Source organism: Aethalodelphis obliquidens, unplaced genomic scaffold, assembly GCF_003676395.1.
Source record: "Aethalodelphis obliquidens isolate GAN/ISIS:26980383/991018 unplaced genomic scaffold, ASM367639v1 scaffold7, whole genome shotgun sequence".
Lineage (NCBI taxonomy): Eukaryota > Metazoa > Chordata > Mammalia > Artiodactyla > Delphinidae > Aethalodelphis > Aethalodelphis obliquidens.
Window position 1 is genome coordinate 47,447,013 of NW_020837951.1, and position 20,153 is coordinate 47,467,165.

General features: G+C 36.8%; 1 protein-coding gene across 5 annotated transcripts in view; it reads left to right on the top strand.

Annotated features, from left to right (window-relative positions):
* CEMIP2 (cell migration inducing hyaluronidase 2) overlaps positions 1 to 20,153 on the top strand; it is a 78,908-nt gene that overhangs the window by 37,906 nt on the left and 20,849 nt on the right. For all 5 annotated transcript variants that reach the window (XM_027105704.1, XM_027105702.1, XM_027105705.1 and 2 more), the window contains 6 exons: positions 451 to 579; positions 2,785 to 2,873; positions 13,573 to 13,704; positions 15,206 to 15,241; positions 16,003 to 16,158; positions 18,699 to 18,876. In XM_027105704.1, coding sequence (XP_026961505.1) covers positions 451 to 579; positions 2,785 to 2,873; positions 13,573 to 13,704; positions 15,206 to 15,241; positions 16,003 to 16,158; positions 18,699 to 18,876 — 720 coding nt within the window. The remainder of the gene's footprint in view (positions 1 to 450; positions 580 to 2,784; positions 2,874 to 13,572; positions 13,705 to 15,205; positions 15,242 to 16,002; positions 16,159 to 18,698; positions 18,877 to 20,153) is intronic.

A 20,153-nucleotide genomic window follows, 5' to 3' on the forward strand; every position in this document is an offset into this window, starting at 1 on the left:
TGTGTGTGTGTGTGTGTGTGTGTGTGTGTGTGTGTGTGTGTGTGTGTGTGTATGTGTGTGTGTGTGTGTGTATGTACATACCACATCTTCTTTATCCAATCCTCTATTGATGGACATTTAGGTTGCTTCCATGTCCTGGCTGCATGAGTTTTTAAAGTAGATAATGATGGGAAAGTTACTTCGAAAATAAATTTTGGTATCAGCCAATTCTATCTTTTGTCCCATCTTACAAGCAAAGTTAAATATGCCTTTTTTTTTAAGCCTGATATACTGCTTTGAGTGTACTAGATGAGTGCACAACTCTTAGAGTCAATTCTGAACCTGAACCAATGAATAATTAGTGTTAAAAAGATGAAACTTGTTTGTGAAATGCTTAGGTTATGTGAGAGTGTTTCATAGAGTGGCTTTATAAAAGGAGGCTTTTTAATAATCTTGCCCTTTTAATTATAGGATGCTGGAATATGGTATTTATTCCACAAGGAACCTACGGGGGAATCCAGTGGATTGCAGCTCTTAGCAAAACCAGAACTCACTCCATTGGGAATATTTTATAACAACAGGGTCCATTCAAGTTTTAAGGTAGGTTCCTAAATTTTAACAATCAGTACATAACGATTTGCAGGGTAAAGGATGGACTACTGTGATTACAACTGAGAAATGTTAATATTAGGTAGAACTTGTCATCAGAGAAAGTAATTTGTGATTAAATAAGCAGACTCCTAACCTTGCCACATTCAGGATGTATAGACAGCTTTCTGTTTATACACACATAGGAATATATGCTATGGCACACATGTACATGCAATCTGAATAATTATAATAATGGACTTGACCTATGAATCCTCATCCTCTTCCTTCCCTCCCCTTGCCTTCTTTCCAATCTTTAATATCATTACATGTTTCTAAGGATGTACACATTAGTGTATTATATGCTTCTGGAGCTTAAAAAGCATATTTTCTCTCTTCTCTCAGTGCTAATAGGGTGTCCTATTGGACACTTAATACTAGTTATGTAAATAGTGAAATATTGTTTAAGAATATTTGACCCAATTTAAAATGATATATAGGTCAAGGAGACGAAAGGCCATTTAAGAACTCTAACTTTCATGATATTTGGCACTTGTCCCCACCTCCCTGGTGATAAATGCATCTGGTTCATTTTATGCTCCCAAGGCATCTTGATATTTTCATCATGTGATACAATGCCCAGATTCTTTACTCTGATGTGCCCATCAAAGTTGAATTAATACTTTCCATTTATGATACTCAGAGGATCCTTTAAAAACCTAAGTGTGATGTACTTTGAAGAGCTTAGAATCACTTGATGAAGACTTGAGAGAGGAAAAAACTTAGAAAGAATTGTGGTTTTTATGAACTGAATAGTTGATTAAGGCTAGTAACTGTTGAAAGCAGCACTTCAAAGCAGAAATCCTCAAAATTTTCTAATTATAAGTGGTATTACAAAAAACACCTTATTCTAATTAATTTTTTAAATGTCATATACCATGAGGACATGTAGTAATCTACTGTATCAATTTAAAATAAAAGGTATTAGATCTAAATAATGAGTGGATTATTAGGTTTTAACTTATTAAATTTGGGACTGACTATCCAGAGTGATATCAGACATCCAGCCTGCTGGGTGTCTCAGGGACACATAAATAAAATGTGTTCAACACGAAAATCCTTATTTTTGTCCCCAGACCCATTTCTGTGTCTTCGTTTCAGTGAATGAAACCATTAGCCACTTAATTGCCCAGACTAGAAATATATGAACCTTTATTGTTTGTTTCCTTTCCCTTATCCTTAGACATTTTATTAATTACAAATGGTATCAATTCTACCTAGTAAAGAATTCTCACTCTATTTTACCTGTTACTACTGTCACGAGTCTAGATCAGCTTTATTTCTCTTCTGGATTACTGTAGTCAGCTCCTATTTTTTCTCTTATCTCTCTTTTTTGCCCCTTTCTAATTCATTATCCATCTTGTAGCCACAGTATTCTTTCTTAAAATGCACTTGATTCCATTGCCTTTATTAAATGTCCCATTGTCTTGACTCTTCAGCGTATCAACTCTGCACCATCTGGCATTTGCTTCTCTTTAGTCTTCTTCCTTACCTTTCCTCCCTATATACATTTCCTGTTAGTCCAGCTAAGATTTTTTTCCCTCAGATGTGCCATGCTTTCTCTCATCCCCAGATGTTTTGTACAAATGATTCCCTTGAGTACGTTCCGCTGGGTTCTTCAACTGTTTCCCACCCACTCCCTGCCCTTCATCTCTGACCTGTTCTGTGTGGTTAGTTCCTTTAAGTTTCAGCTTTAGGATGTCACTTCTTTTTGGAGACATTCCCTGAATTCTCTCTCTCTTACCTTCACAAAAGTTCTTATCTTGGTGCTTTTCTTATGTGCTGCCAAAGCATCATCTACTTCCTTTGTTATATGCTTATAATATTGGATGGTAATTGTTTATTTCATTGCATGTCATCCTGCTAGTTTATGTGTCAGTAACAGCAAAGACCATAGTTTTCTGGTTGACGTATAATGCTTGGTGCCTACCCTAAGGTGGGCACTAAATAAATGTTTGCTGAATGACTGAATGAGTAAAAGTATTAAAAAAAATACAGTAAAGTAGCTCTTTTTGTAATACCTTTGCTTTGCTGTTTATTCCCTTCTCCCTCCTTTTTTGGTAGATGTGATAAGCTAAAACTTATTTCATGAATCATTATATATATAGTTATAACTTGGGATTCATATTCATTTCAGTCCATTATTATATTTTCCAGGCTGGCTTATTTATTGACAAAGGTGTCAAAACAACCAATGCTAGTGCTGCTGACCCAAGGGAGTACCTCTGTTTGGATAACAGTGCAAGGTAGAACTGGTCCTTTTAAATCACACTCAAGCCATATCTTGCCAAAGTAAAACTTTCTGAGTTAAGCTGTTGCGCTCTTTCTCCAGTAACATGTTTAAAATGAAGTTTTCAGGGTTTGTAGGAGGGTTTTGGAAAAACATTTATTTTGCTGTTCTAGGTCCTGTGGCTGGGCTTTTCATCTTATTGAGATGCCAAAGAAATTGATGCTTTTTCTCTTTTTGACAGTTGTAAATTGATGTTAGAGAGAGTTGTAGAAAGAGAAAGAAAAAGAAGAGAGATATGTTGAAAAAGGGTTCAAAATTTGGCCAAAAGTAGAACATGATTCATTGAAAAACAAGTTAAGCTAAGATGTTTTAATATAATCCCTGAAAACCAAGGCATATATAATTTATTGTTAGTGGTCAAAGTGGAATGTCGCGTTAAATCTGTTTCAAAGGGAAAAGTCTCAAACTTGATGATTAAGCTAGTTCTGGTTCAGTTCTTCGTAGTCTCAGATGCATATCATAGCTGGGCTATGTGTTACTCTCCTTTATAACCACAAAATGTGGTTAGGATATGGATCAGCATTTCAACAAAGTTTTTTTTTTTACATGCTGTGTAGGAGCCAAAATAAATAAAATATCTCCAATGGAAACAAAATTTTCTGGAAAAGATGGCAACTTAAGGTCATATTCAGTAGAAGTTGTGTACATGTTATTTTTCTATACTTCAAGTTGATTGACCAACTAAAGGATCTGAAAGGGTTCTAGATTTAATAGGCTCTGTTGACAGTTATTTACGAAAAGGATGACAGGCGCTATTGTTCACAAGGGAATAAAGTAGGAGTCACAATGGAGGTTGGTAAAGCAGAATCCTTGTGACACAGTAATAAAGGTCAGGAGAAAACTGGGCAAATAAGTTAGTAGAATTAGTCATTGTTAAAGGTCAAGATGAGCCTGAAATATATTAAAGCAATGATCAGAAAACATTTGACAAGTGGAGAAATTGTGGGCATTGTTTAAATAAAACACAAGGAAGGTACTGGACACCTAATAGCTGGGCAAGGTATGACATGGAAAAAGAGGAGATAAACTTGAGATGAAAAAGGAGCATACAGATGACAACAAATTATGAACCAAAAAGAGAATATTAACTGACAAAACAAATCTTTGCTAGAAGATTGCTGCTGCTTTTTAAAAGAGTTTGTTATAACTGGTAGAACTAATAATGTGTACTTTGCTAAGTTAGTATTAACAGAAAAATCTTTATACACAGCACAATTGACTCTCTTATCTGCCTTAAAAAATTACATGTGTGTGTATAAATGGATGGATGAGAAAATATATTTCAGAATCTATTGATATTTTCATTATACTTGACAATAAAACAACTTGTTCATAGTGGCCTAAGAAGTTCTTTACCGTGTGTGAGTGTATGATATTATGATAATGGTATTCTTTCCTCTGCTCTCTGTTACTTTTGTTACTGGTTTATAAATACATACATATTGGTAAGGAATTAGACTCCATTTGGAAGTTGTTATTGAAAAGAACTGATTATAGGAGAGGAGTAACAAGACATTTGACAGCTAGTATATACATTTAATTTTGTATAAACTGATGTATAAGATATGCCCTCATGCATTCATGCAGTTCAGACATGAGTAAAAATGATAAAACTTAAACACAAATGAGTAATAAGCCAGCCCATGAATTAAACATCAGACTCATGGGATCCAGAAGATATTTAGTCTGTTCAACAAAGGGGAAGTTGACCTAATAGTTAATCATATGAGCCTTTCCTTGTGTCTTCAAGATATGAAATTACAGGAATCCAAAGACGGGATATTTTAAATCCAGAAAGCTCCCAGTTTAAGATTGGGAAATTTCATCTAAAAGGGTAAAAGAGCATGAGAACCAACAAGTGCATTTAAAGCAGAGGACAATTAAGGGAGAGTTGGGAAGTGTGCTGAAGGCTTATACATGAAGGTGATAGAAAATTAACTGCATTTTCTACATACCAAGTGGGAAAGAGGATGAAAAATAAAGGTTATCTGAGCAAGTGGTCAGTGATTTATATGGATAGAAATTTCAGAAAAAATGAGACGGCTACAGCAGAAAATCAGATGTTGCTTTACTGTACTTTTTTTTTTTTTCCTTTTTGGCTTTCTTTTAGAACATTGTGTAGTTTCTTTACCAGAACTCTTCCATCTGCTTGATATTATGTGATGACTGCAAAGCTGTTTGGCAGCAACTACAATGCCAGAAGAGTGGGTGATGGCTCAGAGTCAGACTTTTTACCCCTTAGGTCAGAGCCATTTAGTGTAAGCCCTTATGTACACAATCTAAGGGTGGATGTAGCGCTTTCTAGATTGGTCTCCTTACCATCCGTTCTCCATTATCCTTTCACCAAGTAGCAGCTAGTGACCAGTTAAAAAGTGAAATACGGTTATATCACTGCCCTGACTCCATGTTTCTGATGACTTTCCATCACACTTATTTATTTATCCACCTGCTTTATTGAGGTATGATTGACATGTAAAAAGCTGTGCATATATAATGTATAGAACTCGGTAAGTTTGGAGATAAGTACACACCCATGAACTCTCAAGGGCATAGACTTATCCATCACCTGCCAAAGTTTCCTTCTACCTCCTTTATGGTCATTATTTTTTTAATTAAAAAATAAATTTTCTGTGGAAAGATCACTTACCTGAAGATCTACTCTCAGCAAATTTTAAGTATACAATACAGTATTTTTAGCTATAGGCACTATGCTGTAGAGTAGATCTCTAGACTTTATTTATCTTACATAACTAAACCTTTTGTGCCCCTTTGACTATCACTTCGCCATTTCCTCCTCCCTCCAGCCCCTGGCAACCACCATTCTACTTTTACCTTTGCATTTAGAATAAAGAACCACACCCTTGCCTGGCACATGCCTTCCTGTCTATCCTCTCCCTCTTGGTTCTTACTTACCAGCCAATCTGCTTGTTGTCCCTTGAATACGCCAAGCTCACTCATGCCTAAGAACCTTTGCACTTGCTGTCTTCTGGGCATAGCTGCTTCTCAAATCATACATATTTGATGAGCACCTACCATGTGCCAGCAACTTGCATAGTGATGTTTGTGCAAATGATGTTTCTTTCACGTATGATTGAAAATCTCAACTGGCTGAAATGGTTTTTGTAAAGCTGTGTAGTTTTTTCTCTCCCAACCTGCCCAGCTCTGTAAGATTATGATGGAAATGATCTTTTTAAAAATTAGGTGGCCTTATGGAATTATTTGAGTTGTTACAGTTGACAGAGGTTTTTTTGTTGTTTTTTTTGGTGGGGGGGTGCCATGCTGCATAGCATGTGGGATCTTACTTCCCCGACCAGGGATTGAACCCGTGCCCCCTGCAGTGGAAGTGCGGAGTGCTAACCACTGAACCACCAGGGAATTCCCGGTAAACAGGGTTTTCTGTTTTTTTTTTTAAGAAAAAAATTTTGAATTTTATTTTATTTTTTTATACAGCAGGTTCTTATTAGTTATCCATTTTATACACATCAGTGTATACATGTCAATCCCAATCTCCCAATTCATCACACACACACACCCCCACCGCTTTCCCCCCTTGATGTCCATACGTTTGTTCTCTACGTCTGTGTATCAGTTTCTACCCTGCAAACCGGTTCATCTGCACCATTTTTCTAGGTTCCACATGTATGCTTTAATATACAATATTTGTTTTTCTCTTTCTGACTTACTTCACTCTGTATGACAGTCTCTAGATGCATCCACCTCTCTACAAATGACCCACTTTCGTTCCTTTTTATGGCTGAGTAATATTCCATTGTATATATGTACCACAACTTCTTTATCTATTTGTCTGTTGATGGCTTTTAGGTTGCTTCCATGACCTGGCTATTGTAAATAGTGCTGTGATGAACATTGGGGTGCATGTGTCTTTTTGAATTATGGTTTTCTCTGGGTGTATGTCCAGTAGCGGGATTGCTGGGTCATATGGTAATTCTATTTTTAGTTTTTTAAGAAATCTCCATACTGTTCTCCATAGTGGCTGTATCAATTTACATTCCCACCAGCAGTGCAAGAGTGTTCCCTTTTCTCCACACCGTCTCCAGCATTTGTTGTTTGTAGATTTTCTGATGATACCCATTCTAAATGGTGTGAGGTGATACCTCATTGTAGTTTTGATTTGCATTTCTCTAATAGTGATGTTGAACAGTTTTTCATGTGCTTCTTGGCCATCTGTGTGTCTTCTTTGGAGAAATGTCTATTTACGTCTTCTGCCCATTTTTTGATTGGGTTGTTTGTTTTTTTAATATTGAGCTGCATGAGCTGTTTATATATTTTGGAGATTAATCCTTTGGTGATTCGTTTGCAAATATTTTCTCCCATTTTAAGGGTTGTCTTTTCATCTTGTTTGTAGTTTCCTTTGCTTTGCAAAAGCTTTTAAGTTTGATTAGGTCCCATTTGTTTATTTTTGTTTTTATTTCCATTACTCTAGGAGGTGGATCAAAAAAGATATTGCTGTGATTTATGTCAAAGAGTGTTCTTCCTGTGTTTTTCTCTACGAGTTTTACAGTGTCTAGTCTTACATTTAGGTCTCTAATCCATTTTGAGTTTATTTTTGTGTATGGTGTTAGGGAGTATTCTAATTTCATTCTTTTACATGTAGCTGTCCAGTTTTCCCAGCACCACTTATTGAAGAGACTGTCTTTTTTCCATTGTATATCCTTGACTCCTTTGTCATAGATTAGTTGACCATAGGTGCATGGGTTTATCTCTGGGCTTTCTATTCTGTTCCATTGATCTGTATTTCTGTTTTTGTGCCAGTACCATATTGTCTTGATTACTGTAGCTTTGTAGTATAGTATGAAATAAGGGAGTCTGATTCCTCCAGCTCCATTTTTTTCCCTCAAAACTGCTTTGGCTATTCAGGGTCTTTTGTGTCTCCATACAAATTTTAAGATTTTTTGTTCTAGTTCAGTAAAACATGCCATTGATAATTTGATGGGGATTGCATTGAATCTGTTGATTGCTTTGGGTAGTATAGTCATTTTCACAATATTGATTCTTCCAATCCAAGAACATGGTATATCTCTTCATCAGTTTGTATCGTCTTTAATTTTTTTCATCAGTGTCTTATAGTTTTCTGCATATAGGTCTTTTGTCTCCCTAGGTAGGTTTACTCCTCAGTATTTTATTCTTTTTGTTGCAATGGTAAATGGGAGTGTTTCCTTAATTTCTCTTTCAGATTTTTCATCATTAGTGTGTAGGAATGCAAGAGATTTCTGCATTAAATTTGTATCCTGCTACTTTACCAAATTCATTGATTAGCTCTAGTAGTTTTCTGGTAGCATCTTTAGGATTCTCTATGTATAGTATCATGTCATCTGCAAACAGTGACAGTTTTACTTCTTCTTTTCCAATTTATATTCCTTTTATTTATTTTTCTTCTCTAATTACTGTGCTATGTTGAATAATAGTTGTGAGAGTGGACATCCTTGTCTTGTTCCTGATCACAGAGGAGATGCTTTCAGTTTTTCACCATTGAGAATGATGTTTGTCGTGGCTGTGTCGTATATGGCCTTTATTATGTTGAGATAGATTCCCTCTATGCCCACTTTCTGGAGAGTTTTTATCATAAATGGGTATTGAATTTTGTCAAATGCTTTTTCAGCATCTATTGAGATGATCATATGGTTTTTATTCTTCAGTTTGTTAACATGGTGTATCACATTGATTGATTTGCATATATTGAAGAATCCTTGCATCCCTGGGATAAATCTCAGTTGATATGGTGCATGATCCTTTTAATGTGTTATTGGATTCTCTTTGCTAGTATTTTGTTGAGGATTTTTGCATCTATATTCATCGGTGATATTGGTCTGTCATTTTGTTTTCTTGTAGTATATTTGTCTGTTTTTGGTATCAGGGTGATGGTGGCCTCATAGAATGAGTTTGGGAGTGTTCCTTCCTCTGCAATTTCTTGAAAGAGTTTGAGAAGAATTGGTGTTATCTATTCTGTAAATGTTTGATAGAATTCACCTGTGAAGCCATCTGGTCCTGGACTTTTGTTTGTTGGAATTTTTGGAAGATTTTTAATCACAGTTTCAATTTCATTACTTGTGATTGGTCTGTTCATATTTTCTATTTCTTCCTGGTTCAGTCTTGGAAGGTTATGCTTTTCTAAGAATTTGTCCATTTCTTTGAGGTTGTCCATTTTATTGGCATAGAGTTGCTTATAGTAGTCTCTTAGGATGCTTTGTATTTCTGTGATGTCTGTTGTAACTTCTCCTTTTTCATTTCTAATTTTTTTGACTTGAGCCCTCTCCCTCTTTTTCTTGATGAGTCTGGCTAATGGTTTATCAAGTTTGTTTATCTTCTCAAAGAACCACGTTCTAGTTTTATTGATCCTTGCTATTGTTTTCTTTTTTTCTACTTCGTTTATTTCTGCTCTGATCTTTATGATTTCTTTCCTTCTACAAACTTTGGGTTTTGTTTGTTCATCTCTCTCTAGTTCCTTTAGGTGTAAGGTTAGGTTGTTTATTTGAGATTTTTCTTGTTTCTTGAGGTAGGCTTGTATTGCTATAAATTTCCCTCTTAGAACTGCTGCATCCCATAAGTTTTGGATCATCGTGTTTTCATTGTAGTTTGTCTCTAGGTATTTTTTGATTTCCTCTTTGATTTCTTCAGTGATCTCTTGGTTATATAGTAACATACTGTTTATCCTCCATGTGTTTGTGTTTTTTACATTTTTTTCCCCTGTAATTGATTTCTAATTTCATAGTGTTGTGGTCAGAAAAGGTGCTTGATATGATTTCAATTTTCTTAAATTTACTGAGGCTTGATTTGTTACCCAAGGTGTGATCTGTCCTGGAGAATGTTCCATGTGCACTTGAGAAGAAAGTGTAAGCTGCTGTTTTTGGATGGAATATCCTATAAATATCAATTAAATCTATCTGATCTGTTGTGTCACTTAAAGTTTCTATCTCCTTATTAATTTTCTGTTTGGATGATCCATCCATTGGTGTAAGTGAGGTGTTAATGTCCCCACTATTATTGTGTTACTGTCCATTTCCTCTTTTATAGCTGTTAGCAGTTGCCTTATGTATTGAGGTGCTCCTATGTTGGGTGCATATATATTTATAATTCTTATATCTTCTTCTTGGATTGACTCCTTGATCATTATGTAGTGTCCTTCCTTGTCTCTTGTAACATTCTTTATTTTAAAGTCTATTTTATCTGATATGAGTATTGCTACTCCAGCTTTCTTTTGATTTCCATTTGCATGGATTTCTTTTTCCGTCTCCTCACTTTCAGTCGTATGTGTCCCTAGGTCTGAAGTGGGTCTCTTGTAGACAGCATATATATGGGTCTTGTTTTTGTATCCATTCAGCGAGCCTGTGTCTTTTGGTTGGAACGTGTAATCCATTCACGTTTAAGGTAATTATCGATATGTATGTTCCTATTAGCATTTTCTTAATTGTTTTGGGTTTGTTTTTGTAGGTTCTTTTCTTCTCTTGTGTTTCCCACTTAGAGAAGTTCCTTTAGCATTTGTTGTAGAGCTGGTTTGGTGTTGCTGAATTCTCTTAGCTTTTGCTTGTCTGTAAAGCTTTTGATTTCTCGGTCAAATCTGAATGAGATCCTCGCCAGGTTGAGTAATCTTGGTTGTAGTTTCTTCCCTTTCATCACTTTAAATATATCATGCCACTCCCTTCTGGCTTGTAGAGTTTCTGCTGAGAAATCAGCTGTTAACCTTATGGGAGTTCCCTTGTATGTTATTTGTTGTTTCTCCCTTGTTGCTTTCAATAATTTTTCTTTTTCTTTAATTTTTGTGAATTTGATTACTGTGTGTCTCATTGTGTTTCTCCTTGGGTTTATCCTGCGTGGTGTTCTCTGCGCTTCCTGGACTTGGGTGGCTATTTCCTTTCTCGTGTTATGGAAGTTTTCAAGTATAATCTCTTCAAATATTTTCCCACGTCCTTTCTCTCTGTCTTCCTGTGTTGGGACCCGTATTATGTGAATGTTGTTGTGTTTAATGTTGTCCCAGAGGTCTCTTAGGCTGTCTTCATTTCTTTTCATTCTTTCTTCTTTATTCTGTTCCATGGCAGTGAATTCCACCATTCTGTCTTCCAGGTCACTTATGCGTTCTTCTGCCTCAGTTATTCTGCTACTGATTCCTTCCAGTGTATTTTCCATTTCAGTTATTGTATTGTTCATCTCTGTTTGTTTGTTCTTTAATTCTTCTAGTTGTTTGTTCTTTAATTCTTCTAGGTCTTTGTTAAACATTTCTTGCATCTTCTATATCTTTGCCTCCATTCTTTTTCTGAGGTCCTGGATCATCTTCACTATCATTATTCTGAATTCTTTTTCTAGAACGTTGCATATCTCCACTTCATTTAGTTGTTTTCTGGGGTTTTATCTTGTTCCTTCATCTGTTACACAGTCCTCTGCCTTTTCATTTTGTCCCTGTTACTGTGAATGTGGTTTTCGTTCCACAGGCTGCAGAATTGTAGTTCTTCTTGCTTCTGCTGTCTGCCCTCTGGTGGATGACGCTATCTAAGAGGCTTGTGCAAGTTTCCTGATGTGAGGGACTGGTGGTGGGTAGAGCTGGGTGTTGCTCTGGTGGGCACAGCTCAGTAAAACTTTAATCTGCTTGTCTGCTGATGGGTGGAGCTGGGTTCCCTCCCTGTTCATTGTTTGGCCGGAGGCAGCCCAACACTAAACCCTACCCGGACTTTGCTGGGGCTAATGGCAGACTCTGGGAGGGCTCACGCCAAGGAGTACTTCCCAGAACTTTTGCTGCCAGTGTCCTTGTCCCCACGGTGAGCCACAGCCACCCCCTGCCTCTGCAGGAGACCCTCCAACCCTAGCAGGTAGGTCTGGTTCAATCTCCTATGGGGTCACTGCTCCTTCCCCTGGGTCCTGATGCGCACACTACTTTGTGTGTGCCCGCCAAGAGTGGAGTCTCTGTTTCTCCCAGTCCTGTCAAAGTCCTGCAGTCAAATCCCGCTAGGCTTCAAAGTCTGATTCTCTAGGAATTCCTCCTCCCGTTGCCAGCCCTCCAGCTTGGGAAGCCTGACGTGGGACTCAGAACCTTCACTCCAGTGGGTGGACTTCTGTGGTATAAGTGTACTCCAGTTTTTGAGTCAACCACCCAGCAGTTATAGGATTTGATTTTCTTGAGATTGAGCCCTTCCTGCCGTATCATTGTGGCCTCTAGTTTGTTTTTGGATGTGGGGTATCTTTTTTGGTGAGTGCCATTGTCTTCCTGTCATTGATTGTTCAGCAGTTAGTTGTGATTCCGTTGCTCTCGCAGGAGGGAGTGAGCGCACGTCCTTCTATTCTGCCATCTTGAACCAATCTCCCTGGTTAACAGTTTTTTTTGTTTTGTTTTGTTTTGTTTTGTTTTTGTGGTACGCAGGCCTCCCACTGTTGTGGCCTCTCCTGTTGTGGCGCACAGGCTCCGGACTCGCAGGCTCAGCGGCCATGGCTCACGGGCCCATCTGCTCCGCGGCATGTGGGATCTTCCCGGACCGGGGCACAAACCTGTGTCCCCTGCATCAGCAGGGGGAGTCTCAACAACTGCGCCACCAGGGAAGCCCCTGGTTAACAGTTTTTGATACCAATTTTTTTTTGCCTTTTCAATAAGGTCCTTGTAAATATTTTACAAGGATAAGAAAGAAAAAGTAACATTTAGTCTTTATAATTAATAAGTCAATGAAATACAATCTTTTTTTAAGTGCTGATACATTTTTTCTTTGTATTTTTTATTATAGTAGATTTACAATATTAGTTTCAGGTGTACAACATAGTGATTCAATATTTTTATAGATTATACTCCATTTAAAGTTATATAAAAGAATAGCTAGATTTCCCTGTGCTGTACAATATATCCTTGTTGCTTATTTATTTCATACATAGTAGTTTGTATGTCTTAATCCCATACGCTTATGTTGCCCCCCCATCTACTCTCTCCTCACTGGTAACTAGTAGTTTGTTCTCTGTGTCTGTGAGTCTGTTTCTGTTTTGTTATATTCATTTGTTTGTTTTATTTTTTAGGTTACACTTATAAGTGATAATATAGAGTATTTGTCTTTCTCTGTCTGACTTATTTCACTAAGTAGAATACCCTTCAGGACCATCCACGTTGCAAATGGCAGAATTTCATTCTTTTTTATGGCTGAGTAATATTCCATAAGTATAATCTATTTAAAATTTAGGCTTTTTAAAGATATTGAATCCAGTTTTCTCTCTATCTAAGGCATTTCACCAGCACACAACTCAAATAATACTCTGCTTCACATATATGTATGTTGAAATATATGATTAATTTACTCAGTAAGTTTATATTAATATCATGTAGCTTGAGAATTTGTGAAAACATACTATATTTCCTGGTCTGAGGTTTTTCTGTTTATTTTTGAAATGGTTTCAGTGCTTAGAGTGTTCTGTAATGTCCCTTTTATAATATAAATTGATTAAAAATAAACTATGAAATATGAAAGCAGTTCTCTGCAAATTTGTATTTTTTTTCAATATTTGAAATGCAAATAATTAAGTTGTGTCTTAAGGAGTTTTTTTTTTAGTTTAGTTTTGTTCAAAGTTAAATTCTACTTTTTGACACTTAAGTTTATAATCGTAAGTAGCTTATTTACATTGCCTTTTCATTACTCTTTTTAAAAGTCCTTTTTTTTTTTTTTTCTCCCAAGGTTTCGGCCTCATCAGGATGCAGACCCTGAAAAGCCACGTGTTGCTGCTTTAATTGACAGGCTCATTGCTTTTAAAAATAATGATAACGGAGCTTGGGTCAGAGGAGGAGACATTGTCGTTCAGAATTCAGCGTGGGTATTGTCTGTGAAATTATTATCTGATGACACTGATGTATTTATTTTTTAAGGCTTTTTAAAAAACCCAGTAGACTGAAAGTACAGTGGGGTTTCTGGAATCATGGTATCATTACTAATAGAAAAGCTCTGAGGAAATATGCCAGCATTAACTGACTGCAAATGTTTGGAATCGTCTCATTCTGCTGCTTTTATTGGAACTGAACTTGTCTGGTGACATGAGAGCTTTTTGATGAGATTAAACAGAAACTGGGACTTTAACTTTATGTAACAAACATGGTCTATGTCAGAGCGCTAAATAAAGATTTTGAAACTACCTGCATTTTTTTCCTTCCTTTTGGAAACTCAGTTTCCTGATGCTCTTCCACTGCCATTCAAAACAAAAGTTTTGAATTCTCCCTTAATAAGTCTGTTGACTTATGTTAACATGACTTGAGGCAGTAAGCATCTCACTTCTTTTCCATTTGTATAATTTTAGGAGAAGTCTGATGTATGTTGAGGTAAGATTTGGTGTTCAGGAGTCTAGAAAAATGTTTTTTTCTGGCTGGTACTGACATTAGCTGCTTGGCATTTTACCATCATCTCTGACTTTTATCATGCAAAAAAAATGGATATTGTATAAAATCTGTAGAAATAGCTTGGGTATTAATGTTGAAAAGTTTTGAAGAGAATACCATGATCTAACTGTTAAAAATTAGTCGTTCCTTGGTATCCGTGGGGGATTGGTTCCGGGACTCCCCATGGGTACCAAAATCCTGATGCTCAAGTTCCTTATGTAAAATGGCATAGTATTTGCATACTATATACATATAACCTACATATAACATATACATATACATATACATATGTATGTATAACCTACACACATCCTCCTGTATACTTTAAATCATCTCTATTACTTATTATATCCAAGACAATGTAAATGCTATCTAAATAGTTGTAAATGCAATGTAAACGCTATGTAAATAGTTGCCAGCACTGGACAAATGTAAGTTTTGCTTTTTGGAATTTTCCAGAATTTTTTGTGTAATATTTCTGATCCACAGTTGGTTGAATCTGTGGGTGCAGAACCCAAAGATATGGGGGCCAAGTATAATGATAAAAATTATAATTACAGCTAATACCTGCTGCTTACTCTGTGCCAGACACTGTTCTAAATGGTTGACACTAATTAGCATTTTAATGCTTTCAAGTATCCTATGAGGAAGCTTATATTATTATTTCAACCTTTAGGTGAGAAAACTGAGGGGCAAACAAGTTGAATAACTTGCCCAAGGTCACACAGCTAGTAATAGGCAAAGCTGAGATTGGAACCAGGTGCCTTCACTGTGGAGCCTATGCTTTTCATTATTGGAAAGTGAAATTTTTGTGTAGTCTTGGACAGTAAACATTACTGGAACCTCCTGGATTTTATGACAATTAAATATTTTGAGCAAATTACCTCTTCTTATATGATGTGATAAATTAAAATGTTCCCTCATTCTCTTTTTTCTTATAGATTTGCAGATAATGGAATAGGACTGACCTTTGCCAGGTTTGTAATTACTTTTAAAAATACTTACCTGATTATTTTAAAGCTGTAAGGTAGAATAACCTTGATATATATTTTTTGATAACACAGGAATGTTATATCATTTATTAACATTAAAAAACTTAGCACTCACTTCCTGATGCCACTTGAGGGCCAAAAATACATTTTTATTGATTGATTGAATTTATACCAGAGTAGGAGATGAATCTAGCTGGAATTACACAGAAGGGTAGGCCCACCATATTTTTTGCTTAAAAGAAAACACTTGATCTTTAGATTAAAGATCTTAAAAAGTAGGGGAATATAGAGGAAGGGAGTAAAAGTTGGGAGCAGATTAAATATTTTCTTTCTTAGAAGTTGGTCTAATTTCACAGTGGTCTTTAAGAACGAAACTTTTTATGTTATATATTTTTCTCCAGATAACAGTTATTCTCATTGCCGTCTTAAACATGCTTGTCCTCTAATTATTGTCCAGGGCAAGTTTATTCTCCTCATTTGCAGTATTATTGCTTGGGACTGAAATAATTAGTTATTCCTGTAAATTAAATCTCATTTGTTTAAATCTAATTTGCCAAGCACATATTAATTTATAAGAGGTATGTTCAATTTTGAGGCACCTTTTGGTGACTCACTAATACGTATCAGAAAAAGCTACTGGCTACTTTGAAAATTTTTAGGTTTTTAAAGTTATAGCTTGCCTTCATTTGAGGGTCAATTTAAATTTCCTAGAGATGTGTGGTTAATGATTATCCTCATTTTAACAGTGACGGAAGCTTCCCAAGTGATGAAGGTTCCAGCCAAGAGGTATCTGAATCTCTCTTTATTGGGGAGAGCAGGAATTACGGATTTCAGGGTGGTCAGAACAAGTATGTAGGCACTGGAGGAATAGACCAGAAGCCTCGGACGTTACCCAGGAACAGGTAAGCATTGCTTTATCAGAGGAGTGTTAAATTTAAACAATAAATGAAAACCTAACCCCCTTACAAAAGTTTCTGTAATAATCCTGTATCGATTGGTTCCCACTGTGACACTTTTCCGACCTTATTATTATTAAAACTATTATTCTTGTTGTTATTATTGCTATTACTATTGTGTGTATTCTCTGGAATTCTGGAGCGTTAACTATTAAACACTTTATAGATTTCATTATCAATTTTATAATGAAGGAACCTATCTTGTTTATCCTTCCTGTATAAGGCCTTATATAAGCTGGTAATCTTTTTTTTTCTTTCTTGAGAGAACTGCCAAACCATAAACACTATGGATATTGAGTCAGTTTTCCCTCAATATGTGATGTTAGTTTTCAGAAATAGCCACTGGAAAAAGGAAATTACCTATTGAAAAGAGTCCTAGAAAATGAGATGATAGATGCCAAAGCTGACTCAAAACCTAACCACAGGTGTATAATTAACAATGTTTCAGATGTTGAAAGGGTTTGGGGGTAGACTTTTGGCATGTTTTCTTCCAAAATAATCACAGTCATTAAAATAGTACTTAGTACTAGAAAGATTCTTCAGAACTTTTAGGGAACTATTACCTAATTAATCTGTACCTCAGTTCTGAGACACAGTTTGGAGGTGTCATTTTACTCGCAGGAAAACCAGGTAGAGAAAAACTAGTGTTCTAAAGGCCTTACATTGGAGCTAATGTCAGAATTTATCAAACATCAATTCCCTTAAAGCTATACGCTGTGTCTGGATATTGGGCTAGGACAGGTCAGGGGGATGGGGCAAACATAGTTGGCTTTGGGGGACAGGTAATGAGTGTTGGCCAAAGGGCTTAACTAGCTTCTGGCAAAGGGCAGCCTATGCTTGGCTCCTCTCGCCTGTGTTTGTTGTTGGGAAATATTGAACGTCTTTACTATATGCTATGCTATGTGTAGAACTCCTGTTAGACCGTGGAAGCCACTAGGAAAGGAACTTCATGGATTTTTAATGGCAAACATTTATTAAATGCTTATGATGTATCAGGCCCTGTTCTAAACTACTTTATTATTCAGTTAATCCTTGCAAAGCCCAGTGAGGTAGGTGCTGTCATCATCCTGCTTTATAAGTGAGTAACTTACTAAAAATAGCTAAGGTGGGACTCGAACCCTGTTAGTTTGGCTTCAGTGCTCTGCTCTTTACAATTAGGCTAAAGCTGCCTCTTCTAATATGTAAATTAAAGAAAAAAGGCTGTATTAGTTGGGTATGGGCTGCAGTAAAAATGGTGGCCAATTCAATTCCATTATTTTTATTTTACACTGGCCTTTAGTTTTATTTCAAAATGCTATTCTTCTTTGCCAAGGAGGAATTTTCGAAATGAAGATTCCTAGTTGGTCAATGGATCCAGTTTTTACTTTACTGTATCTTTAAAGCCTTTTCTATGGCAGAGGACCGTTTTGTGATGTATTCTTGGAAAAACATCAGGAGGCATAGATTTTTTTTTTTTTACATCTTTATTGGAGTATTATTGCTTTACAATGGTGTGTTAGTTTCTGCTTTATAACAAAGTGAATCAGTTATACATATACATATGTTCCCATATCTCTTCCCTCTTGCGTCTCCCTCCCTCCCACCCTCCCTATCCCACCCCTCTAGGTGGTCACAGAGCGCCGAGCTGATCTCCCTGTGCTATGCGGCTGCTTCCCACTAGCTATCTATTTTACGTTTGGTAGTGCATATATGTCTAGAGGCATAGATTTTTAAGTAGGCTATTTGATTTGCTTGCTAGCATCTATGTTTTTATTGTAAAACACCACCAAGCTGTAAACTAATTAGTTGCTATAGAAGTCCTCTGCAATGCCATTAAGAGCGTAATAGGGGAAAATCCTAAGGGATCCAGAATATTATGGGTTTTGTACATTAATTACGGTTAATAATATATGATTAGTAGGTTAAGGAGTTTGTGTTGGAACAGAAAGGAGTAAAATGAATAAAACGAATTTCTCAATCTAGCCATCCCCTTTGACATAGTAAGCTTTGCAGACTTACACTTTTGTACTTTTAAGCATATCATTTCTCCTTACTATCATTTAGTGGCTTGAAAGGAGGTTCTCTCTGTTTAAGCACAGATTTGTCTTTTGTTCTCATGCTAGAGATTTTGGAACTAAAGCTAAAGTGTATGAGTTATCAAAGAAAAGATCTTAACTGAGTTGATTCAAGGAAGCCAAGTCACCTTTTCAGACAAGCCTCCATTCTATCCAAAATAGCAATCTCTCTTCTACCCAGTCTATTGTATTACTATGTCTTTACTTTCTTCAAGCACTTATTATCTGAAATTGTCCATTGTTTTTCTGTTTGCCTTTCTCACTGCAGTGTAGGTTTCATTTGATTGGAGATCTTGCTTGGTTACCACTGTATCCTAGAATTGTGCTTGGTGTATATGGGATATTCAACAGTATTTATAAAACAAGTACGCAAGTGAAGTGCTGTAAAGGGACGGGCCCATATGCATTAAACAAAATCTTGTATCTCAACAGGACATTCCCAATTAGAGGCTTTCAGATCTATGATGGGCCCATTCATGTCACCAGGTGCACTTTCAAACAATATGTGCCAACTCCAGATAGGCATACCAGTGCTATTGGCTTCCTCATGAAGAATTCTTGGCAGATAACCCCCAGGAATAACATCTCCCTTGTGAAGTTTGGTCCACATGTAAGTATGTTCTCATGGTTCCTACACAGTGAGTATGGTGGGTAGAGGAGGGATGGCACATTTCCAAGGACGAAAACACAAACGAAGGGTTCGCACTGAGTTTTTACGATTGGGAGGAGAAATCTATGCAAGAGCAACTCCTAATTCCAGGTACTCTGTCCTGCTGAGTTCAAGGTGAGAACAGAAGTCCCATGTGACCTGGGGTATTTCTGATATCCTGGTGATATCTTCAAAGGGAAAATGACTTAAAGTGATGACACGGGGATGGGAATTGTAGAATTTCATAGGAACAAGAGGACATATAATTTGTTGAAATTCAGTATAATAATCCATGAAGAGATTTGGGTTTTACCTGGTATTTTACTTTTCTGGGGTCTATTCTTCTGGGGAACTAGAGGATAAAAGATTGGGAAAGAAGAGGAATAGTGGGGTGATATGAAACAAATGAGGTTATTTCTTATATGAACTGTTGGAAGGGTTTTATGAAGATTGCAAAGAAGACTTAGAGATAATTGTTTACAATGCTGTAGGCCACAGCAATAGTTTTCTTAGTAGTTTCGTCAGCACCCTCTTTACCATTAAAACACAGGACAATCTGATTATATACTCCCAGCCTCGCCCCATCTTTCCACTTCTAAGATGACAGTGGTGTAGAGATTGAGCCTCAGACCGTATTGCTTTCTGCTCCCACAGACACAGCCACAATTGGAAAGTGGCTCGTAGTTCTCTCATTCACGTCCACAGGCAAACTCTGTGGTTGCCCAGTTTAAAGAGAACTTAAGATAGCTTACCAAAGTCTATATGTGGTTTTCATGAATAGCTGAGGCATGGAACAGAGGCACACGTGCAAAGCTGGGTTGTCAGCTTGGTTGACTGGTTCTCTTCTAGGCCACATAACTCCAGGGGAAGAGGAAGAGCTACACTGTGGATAGGGTCCCACTTAAATAAATAGGGTGGTTCTTGGATTACCTCTCCGGTGTAGAGGTTAGATGTTCGCTTACTGCCCACGTGGCTCTCCCCATGCACAGAGTTTGGTGATCACTGACATGGTCATACTGAAAAAAAAAGTTTTTAGATGTTTCGTTTGTTGCAGAGTTCTAGAGTTCTAACAGCCTAAGAGAATCCATGCTGTTTAAGTTTAGTGTTTCATCAGCCTAGAATTCTCTAACGTGGCAATGCTCTGAAACCATTCATAAAGGGAATGATCTGTCATATTTGTTATTCCTAAAAAGGTGGACAGTATGCCCTAGACTTCTTTTAGATTTCACCATAAGAGG